The sequence below is a fragment of the Pteropus vampyrus genome, unplaced genomic scaffold (genome assembly GCF_000151845.1).
Source record: "Pteropus vampyrus isolate Shadow unplaced genomic scaffold, Pvam_2.0 Scaffold170, whole genome shotgun sequence".
NCBI lineage: Eukaryota > Metazoa > Chordata > Mammalia > Chiroptera > Pteropodidae > Pteropus > Pteropus vampyrus.
Window position 1 is genome coordinate 2,541,720 of NW_011888951.1, and position 9,102 is coordinate 2,550,821.

The 9,102-nt window shown below is 40.7% G+C and overlaps 2 protein-coding genes across 6 annotated transcripts in view; one reads left to right on the top strand and one right to left on the bottom strand.

The window, feature by feature from the left end:
• Positions 1 to 3,003, bottom strand: part of TCEANC2 (transcription elongation factor A N-terminal and central domain containing 2) — a 33,331-nt gene extending 30,328 nt beyond the window's left edge. The window contains exons 1-2 of one of the 5 annotated variants that reach the window (XM_011370436.2): positions 2,834 to 3,003; positions 1,782 to 1,937 (exon numbers count right to left, since the gene is read on the bottom strand). In XM_011370436.2, the coding sequence (XP_011368738.1) occupies positions 1,782 to 1,883 (102 nt within the window). In that variant the 5' untranslated portion in view covers positions 1,884 to 1,937; positions 2,834 to 3,003. Of the gene's footprint in view, positions 1 to 1,781; positions 1,938 to 2,436; positions 2,598 to 2,623 lie in introns of those variants that run through there. The other 4 variants (XM_023536766.1, XM_011370435.2, XM_023536765.1 and 1 more) reach the window with 4 other exon arrangements.
• Positions 3,004 to 3,117: 114 nt separating this feature from the next.
• TMEM59 (transmembrane protein 59) overlaps positions 3,118 to 9,102 on the top strand; it is a 24,641-nt gene continuing 18,656 nt past the window's right edge. The window contains exon 1 of the mRNA XM_023536767.1: positions 3,118 to 3,373. Coding sequence (XP_023392535.1) covers positions 3,185 to 3,373 — 189 coding nt within the window. The 5' untranslated portion in view covers positions 3,118 to 3,184. The remainder of the gene's footprint in view (positions 3,374 to 9,102) is intronic.

Genomic DNA, 9,102 nt, shown 5'->3' on the forward strand with positions numbered 1-9,102 from the left:
TCATAACAGAGGAGACTCTTGAACTAGGTCATGGGGACTAAATAGGATTTCATAAAGTAAATGATAATAGCAAACACCGACATAGTACTTAGTGTGTGCCAAGCTCTGTTCCAAGTACTTTACATATATTGACTCATTCAAGCTTCATTACTACCTTATAAAACAGATATTATTAATCCCATTTTATAGATAAGGAGACACAGAGAGGTTAAATAACTTGTCCGAGGTCACACCAGGAGTAATGGCAGAGCTGGGATTTTAATGCAGGAGTTTGGCTCTAGAGTCTACGTTCTTAATTACTATACTGTATTGTTTCCAAGAGAGTAAAGTCAGGCAAACAGGAAAGCATATGCAAAGGTACAGAAGTATAAAAGAGCACATCTCTGAGAAATTGTGAGTGCCTGACACTGGATGAAATGTAAATAAGAGCAGCAGGGAATGAGGCAAGCAGGTTCCAGGTCATGGAGAACCTTGGGTGTCATGTAAAGAAATGTCTTTATCAATAGGTAATGAGAAACCACTGAAGGATTAGGCAGGGAGGTGACTTGAATAGATTTCCATTTTTTTAAGACTTACTTCTCTGGCTTAAGTGTGGAGGGGAAAGGACGAGATGCTAAGGGCAGGGAGATAGGTTAACAGACCATGGCACTACTCTAGATGAGGATAAGATTTTTTAATTTAAAGTGGGAGATGTAAGGGCAAGAAACACTGATACAGTTCAATCCCCACATTTTTTAGGTGAGGACAACTGAGATCCCAGAGAAGGAAATGACTTGCTGAAGATCACCCAGTTGCATAGTAAGTACTAGAACCCAGGGCTTCTGTTTATACTTCCCTTTCTAATGTGGGTCTGGTAAGCCTGTAGCACATCTAGGAGAGGAGTCCATCCTGAGTATATAAAGTACACAGAATGCCACTTTGCTATCAGTTCTTTGCACATTTTTTCTAGCCCCAGATTTCACTCTCACTTTCAGAGATCTAGGCTGGAGGTGCATGTATGGCAGTTATCAGCATGGGAAGGAAGCCTTAAGATGAATAAGGTCACTCTGGACAAATACAAAAAAATGTGACAAAGCTCTGGGGAGCACAAATATTAGGAGTCTACTGGAGGAAGATAAACCAATGAAGGAAACCGAAAAAGAAAAAGTCAGAAATGTAGGAAGAGAGGTTCTAGAAGACAAAGGAAACTAATAACAGGCAGGTTTTTATTTTTGTTTTTAGTGAAATAATAATTATTTTATCTTTAACTGGGTACCTACATTCATGATTCATTACTGGTTGTCTATCCTGTATCTATTTCTTGGCCTCTTCCTTGCTAACAGAAACCAGGCTGAGTACAAGGTTACAAAAAGTCCATTAAAAGTCTCTTTCCCAGTCTCAGCTGTAGCTATGGAGGCCATGTCATACAGTTCCAGCTATGAGAGTATAGTATGCCACTTAGCCTTATTGAGTTTGTACATAGTACACAGAATCATATTTAGTACTTTAACACTCCTAACAGACAAGAAAATTTTGCAAAAGAAAATAACTTAGGGGTCTTGTCGCACCAGCTAGCAAAACATACCATAAAGCCAAAGTAATCAGAAAAGTGTAACAGAAGTGCAGGAATTGATAAATAAGTCTGTATGAGGTATGGCTGAAACAATTAGTAGTCGTTAGGAAAGCTTTGGGGAGTAAGCATAGCAAGAAATAATTCGCACGTCTCCCATGGTCAACCTCTTTCACACAGCCTACTATCACAGTTCTTTGCACATTTTCTCCAGTCCCAGATCCCCTCTCACCTTCAGAGATTCAATCGTGGCCTGCTTGTAAATCTTTCCTCCGGGATCTTTCTTCTGAGGACTATTCTGGATTCTTGGTGTTCGAATGACGAATTTATCCATTTCTAGAGGATTCCAATTACTTTCGGTGTGTTCTGCTCAAGTAAGAGGGCAAGTCTGATCCCAGAACAGGAAGAGGACATGGAGGGGGGCGGGGGATAAAATTCAAATAAAGTTTGTAGTTTAGTTGTTTTTTTAAAAAAACAGGGCAGATTCTAAAATATCATCAAAACTGCTGGGATGCATGTTCACTAAAGTGACACAACTGAGTTCTATTTACTCTGGAAGCATTCCTGAATTATAAGGACTATTGGGTGGAATTTAAAGGAAGATTTCCTCTTGAAAAAGAAACATCTTCCTAAGAACTGAAACTGTTACAATGATGGGTCTACTTCCTGAGTTAGGATGGACCTAGCTTTCAGAAGTGCGCACTGTGGAGGGGATTCCAATATAGGACCAGGCATTGAACCTGGTGACTTTTAAAGCCTTTTCCAACTTAGGCTGCGTTGTGGCAGGGTTAGAGTTCCACTGGGTTCAATGAAGCTCTCTTTAAAAACTATCCCCACCATAGCCACAATCCAAAGGGTTCCACTAGTAACCAGCAATCAACGACCACCTCTAGATCTCAGCAGGATCCTAAGATCAAGCAGCCATCTCCAAGAACTGCTTGGTAGTCAGAGGACCCTAACCGCGACTGTCCTTTTCTGGGCCCCCCGGAGCAAAAGTAAACACCATCTCCCTTTGCCCTCAGCAGCCACGAGCCCAGGAAAGGAAATCTAACAGCGGTCTGACAGGAAACCCACCAGGAAAAGCAGCCCTGGTGCAGCTAGGCCGCTCCAGGGAACACCCTCTGAGGCCACCAAGCCTGGACCACGGGTAACGAAACTAAACGGACGCTTCCTTCCAGGGCGGTAGTTTCTCAGAAGAGGACGAGTCCGCCTGCGGAACGCCTCAGGGCCACAGCAAACCACACTCCCCAGAATGCACTACGAAGGGAGCGGGTGATACCCCGCCTAAGGCTGCTGTGGTTCTCCCAGACCAACTTTCAGGATCGCGCCGTGCGCCTCCAGCTTGCGGAGAACTACAAGCCCCAGCGTGCTCAGCAAAAGGAAGGAGCCAGGGGGAGCCAGTTCGCTCCAGGACTCGCGATGGTTGGCCCCACCTCCTCTCGCCCACCTAGAAGTTCGTAGACCCAGAGGTGGGGAGGGAGGTGGCAGTTTCGGGCGGGTCTGGGCGGAGCTGAGGAGACAGCTGAGGCGGAAGCGGCGGCCCGTGGGGCGGGGAAGGGGCTGGTCCCGGAAGGAGGAGGAACCTCTGAAAAGAAAACATCAACTAGCTGAGCTGCTGTGACAGAGGGAAACAAAATGGCGGCGGCGAAGGGGAGCTTCTGGGTCGGGGCCCAAGTGGGGCTCCCGCCGCTGCTGCTGCTGACCATGGCCTTGGCCGGAGGCTCGGGAACCGCTTCGGCTGAAGCGTTTGATTCGGTCTTGGGTGATACGGCGTCTTGCCACCGGGCTTGTCAGTTGACCTACCCCTTGCACACCTACCCCAAGGTAGGGCCCGTCTGAACTGGGCTACATCTCCCCTGGCCGCCCATCTCTCCGTTCTCCCGCACTTCTGTCGGCTCTGGAACCTAGCCGTTGAATCCACCATTCAACTGCTGTCTCGCACCTCTGTAACTCTTGTTTTCCACTATCCCACCCGCACCCCGCCCCTACTGTAATTACCAGAAGTTGTGCTGCACCTACCTACCCTGTAAAGGACTGGGGGACACAAAGATGAGTAAGATGCGACTCCTTTCCTCCGGGAGCTTGCGGGGCAGCAGGGGAGACGAGCACTCCAAGGGGGAGGAGGATACTGATGATTAATGTGGGGTCCTCACCTTCAAGGAGCGTAAGAAACGGCGGGTGCGGGGGCCGGGAGCAGATACGCAAGGCCGCAAAAGGTTAGTTCGTAACCTATGTTTACTGAGCGCTTTTCAGGGCCGGGAGCGCGGTCTGTGTTCGGAGAGCCAGGCAAGTAGACAGTTCTACTGTGGTGTGAAATGTATTGAGTCAGCCTAAGGAGTTGGGAGACGCACAGGAAGGGCTTTCCGCCTGTGTTAAATTACTGTGTGCAAGGCGCTGCCACTAGGGACTGGGATGGCTTAGAGAAGAAGCAGGTTTTTGCATTCAAAGAATTTACCATTCCGAGAAGAAGACAGGGGATTCGTAGAGTGGGTAAAGAAATGAGACCGCCCATCGGGAGAGAGAGGGGTATAGCTTACGGAGAGGAGTGACCCTACTTTCACTCCTTGGTCGTCCGCCACCCCCCACAGCAGGTGCTGCCTTTTCAGCTTCTTGAGAACTCTCCTTACTCAACATTCTAAATTGCATGGTGACTCGCCCACTCTTTCTTATATATGATTTGGGTATATGTTCCCCTTCCTCACTACCTTTATTTATAAGAGCTTTGCTAATGTTGCTGGTCTTTTTCTCTTTGTTTTACTTCATCTCCTCCGTATTGTTTGCTTAACCGCCTGGCTAGCCCTTTTTTGCTCTTTCCAACTACAAAGTGACTACGAGGACAGGTCCAATGAATTTAGGATGTTTCTTATTGGCAAGTGTTTTCAGGTCTTTGAAATGAAAAGTTGTAAATGCTATCACTTCCCCTGTCTGTTTGCTGCTGTATTTTACATTGGGTGAGGAATATCAATTTTCAAGAAAAAGTGTAGGGGAGGGTATTATCCTAAAATTTTCAGAGACTAATACTAATATAGCAAGAAAGAGAAATGAGAAATTTCAGCTTCCAGACTTAAATCAATGTATAGTGTCCCTAAATACATTATTTTCTTCTCTTCTTATAAACCTCTCAGCTAAGAGGATTGTATGAGGAAACTCATTAGTATTGATTTGGCCTGGTTTGGGACAGAGACTTATTTTGTATCATTCCACTGTATGGCTGTGGAGTTTTGTTTGTTCGTTTTGAGATTTTACTAGGAAATTCGTAGTATAAACCAGAATGCTGAGAGAATAAGTAAAAGGATAAACATTTCTGGAACTTTTAGGTACTTGTATAATATCCATTACTTTCTAAAACTCGATGTGATAGCTAAGCCATTTTTACTTATTCTTTAAAGCTGTTCTCACCAGGAACTCAAAATCATCTGGCTCCATGTCCTGAACTTAAAATTTATTAACTATCTGCCCTCTGTTAGCCAGTATCATGGGCAATTTACACCCATTATCCCTAATTCTCACAACCACTCTGCAAGATAGGGTTTTACAACTGATAAAACTGAGGCTCTGTAAGATTGAGTGACTTGCCCATGGTCACATAGCCAAGTAGTGGAGCGGTAGGAATCAGTACTAAAACTAGCTATACTGTGCTGCCTCCTATTAATAAAATTGTATTAAAAATATTTAATTTACTAATTTCACAGATTTCTTTGGCCCACCTATGACTGATTGTGCTTTGCAGTTCAGGAAAAAGTTGTGTTATATAAGAAATGAATTTACAAGGTCACATAGCCTCTCTCGGTCTGTTATTTGTAGCTGGCAGATAGAAATCTTATTAATGACTCTTTCAGAATTAATTATTTGTTGTAATAAAGTATCTTACCTGTTCATAAGGAATTATTTAAAAAATATTATATTTTACCCTTTAACTTTCCTCAAAAGTGCCATTGCATAGTTTGCCTGGATCCAAATACCAGAGACATAAGTCATGTTAATAACAAAGCTAACTAGAGCCAGCCTGCCATTTTTTTTAACAAAGTGTGGGCTCTGGAACCATGCAAACCTGAGTTCCATTCCCAGCTCCACTTTTATTATCTGTATGTCCTCTCTGATCACTTAACTTCTCCTGACTTCATTTTGTCAGCTGTTAAAAAAAAAACAAAAACAAAAAAAACCTCACACCTTGCAGAGCTAGTGTGAGGATTAAAGATACTATATGTGGCATTCTCAGCACAGTGCCTAACACATGGCAGTTTCTTATTATATGGCATGAAACCAGTTTGGTACATATAGTATTAGTAGTACTGAATAATGAGAGAATACTTAGCTTGACTTACCTCAGGATAATGCATATAAAATCTATAAATAGTATCGAGATTCCTTGTAATTACTTAGCTGATATTCTGTTTGGTAGGAAACACCATCTCCTTGTACTCTAAATCAGGGGATATGTTTTATAAAAGCTTGCCAGTCATTTGGGATACATAGGGCATGAATTATTTCCTTGAAGTAATAAAACATGTACTTGGAACAAGAATATGATTCTTCATAGCTACCTGTTGAATGCATACTCTGTGCCAGGTGTTGTATAAGATGTTAAGTGTTACTACAGTGCCTGGCACATTGTGGGTGCTCTTTAAATATATTATTAAAGGTATGTCTATTTATTAGATAGTGTAGCATAATATTAATGATATTGTGAGTATAAAATGTGTAATCCTCATATTCCAGATTGACGTAAAAGTATTGTCCCTGTTTTACAGCTAAGGAAACAGGCTGAGAGAGATTAAGTTACTTGTCCAGGGTTTTACAGAATAAATGGTGAGGCTGCGCTTCAAATCTAAGCTCTTTTCACCATGCCATACTCTCTTCTGAGAAGAGTACTGGAGGGCTTATTGGGTTGGTTTAACAGAAGAAAATATCTGAAAATGAAATAGTATGCATTATAGCTCATACTAATGAGCTGATGCTTCCTCTGTGCAATATCAGGAAAGATGTGGGGCTCCTAATACATGAGAATTCTTCCATTGTTTTACAAAGCCTGCAAAAGCAACTCAGGTATGAAATTTATTTTAATTGTTAAAAGTCTTTCAATTTCATCTTAACAATAAATGCAACTAGAACTGAGGTCCAAAAATGTGCTACCTTCAAAGCTATATAATAGATCTTATTTAATATTAGACTGCAGTCATCTCTTCCTAATGGATTGCTGCTTCTGCATAAATTTTACTAATCCTCCTGCTGGAAAGAAATGCATACCTTTATATTCCATTGGTTGCTAACTGGTATATGCACATGCTGTTTCCTTCCTTATTAGGTGCCTGCCAGTTTGTACACAGTGGATCACACAGTAAGTTGAGGGGGCTCCCCCACATACTGATTTGTTTCAAATACTCTATTTCATTGAAGAAAGCCTGTTGAAGACATTGTCATAAGCAATTAACATTTTCCAGTGATGAAGAATCTATTCTGTCTTCAGCTCCCATACATGTACAATGTTGTGTGTAACTATTGTTTTCTATTTTTAAAATCTATTGTGATTAACACTACCACCATTTATTGAGCACCTCTTATGTCTCAGGCACTGTGCTAGGATAGCGGTCTTCCAGCATTATTGAGGGAGCTGGCGATAATTTATAGCTATTATCTCCTTTTATGATGAGAAAACTGAGATTTAGATAGGCAGAATAACTTGTGCAGGGTCACTCACCTCTGGCTGATTCTATTGGCCTTTGCCATACATCACACTGTTGCTCTTGCTTGTGTTTTCCGTTAAAGTGAGCCAAGTTTTAAAAATCCTTTCATGTACGAGTTTTTATAGATGTACACCTCACTTCGTAGGGGTCTTTATAGCCATGTGAAGCTAATCATGATACTTTTTCTAATAAGCCTGCTTACATATAAATATTTATGTGGCAGGAGTATGCCATTGGTCCTAAGGTATTTACTTATTCATTTCCACCTCTGTTAAACTTATGTTTGTCACTGTTATTTTTATTTTCAGTTTTTTCCTCACAAAATATGACCACAGAATATAGGAAAAAAGTGATTTTACCCACTAGGCTTCTTTTTTGGGTATCACTTTAAAAATAAGAAACTAAAGCCTCTTCATATAGCGGAGGTCTTAGGTATTACCTGGCTCTTATCATTTTTCTTTCAGTTATAAAATTTATTAGACAGTTTATAATAAACCCTACTAACTTTGCTTTCTTTTTGACCTTTTTTTCCTCTGAGGGAAAAGTACTATTTTTTGGTAATCCTCTCTATTCTTGAATTCCCTAGGAAGAGGAATTATACGCATGTCAGAGAGGTTGCAGACTGTTTTCAATTTGTCAGTTTGTGGATGATGGAATTGATTTAAATCGAACCAAATTGGAATGTGAATCTGGTAAGATGCTAGGCTAATGACATCAGCAGTATATAACATTTGTGTTTTCTCTGAGTTGTGTTATATTTTTAATGTATTTTCCTCAGAAAATGACAAGCATAATGTTTAATGCATAATGTTTTAATAGCTTCTGCTAGAAATTTCATGGGCTTTAAATTTTATCTATTTGTTGAGACAGTATTTATTTTGTACTGTGGATAGGACACCTTTGTTTAACTGAGTATTTGGTTTAGAAAAATGCAGTAGTAATTACCCTTCTCATAATTCATTGCTACCTTTTCAGTAGATAGTATAATTTTCCTAAGCTTTTCAATCATAGACTAGTTGACTTAGTGCCAAGTTTTTTACTGAATCAGGCCTTTGACTTAGTATTTACTAGTGTATTCTTTGTGGATCATGCCAATAAAAAATGTAACCAGAGTCTTTGTCATCTCTTAAACCACTATTCTTACCTTTTGTTGAAAGAGATGCGTTTAATAAAAGAAAACTGTAATCAGGACAACATTGCCATTTAACTTTTTAAAGAACTATGATGGAATTTTTCCATTCATTACATTACACTGTTTATTCAATATAGCAGGAAGTGCCTTACTTCCTATCACTATGCCATGACTCACATCCAGCCCGTGATATAACCTTATTTTTAAAGGCTCAGTCTCCTAACCAGCCATCTTTATGTGTGCATAATGCTGTTCAGTTTATTATCCAACATCTTCAAGAAATATATTACAAATACATAACTGGGTTGAGAAGAAAAGTAAGATTGTTATAGTGGTAAAGTGTTCTATCACAAGAAAGAAATGGCTCTGGTGAACTAAATGAAGAGAGTGTGTATGGTAGAGACCCATTTCAACTTCAGACTCCTGCTGTAGAACATTTTCTAAGTTCCATTTTCTCAAAATTTAGAGTGTTAGACTGATTGCTTTGTTTTATTTTTCCTTGTCAGGTGAGTACCCTTGCTTCTCAACTAAATGATCCAGTTCTGAACAATAAGATATTAAATTTGTGTAAATCACTATATTATTTTGTTCAGCCCCATGAAGTAGATGGTTGTATTTCTATTTTAGACATAATGGAAATCAATAGTCAGAGAGGTTAAACAGCTCAGCCCAGGTCACATACACAGCCAACAAATGATGGAGCCAGAACTTCAGAATGCCTGTCCAGTGTTTTCTCC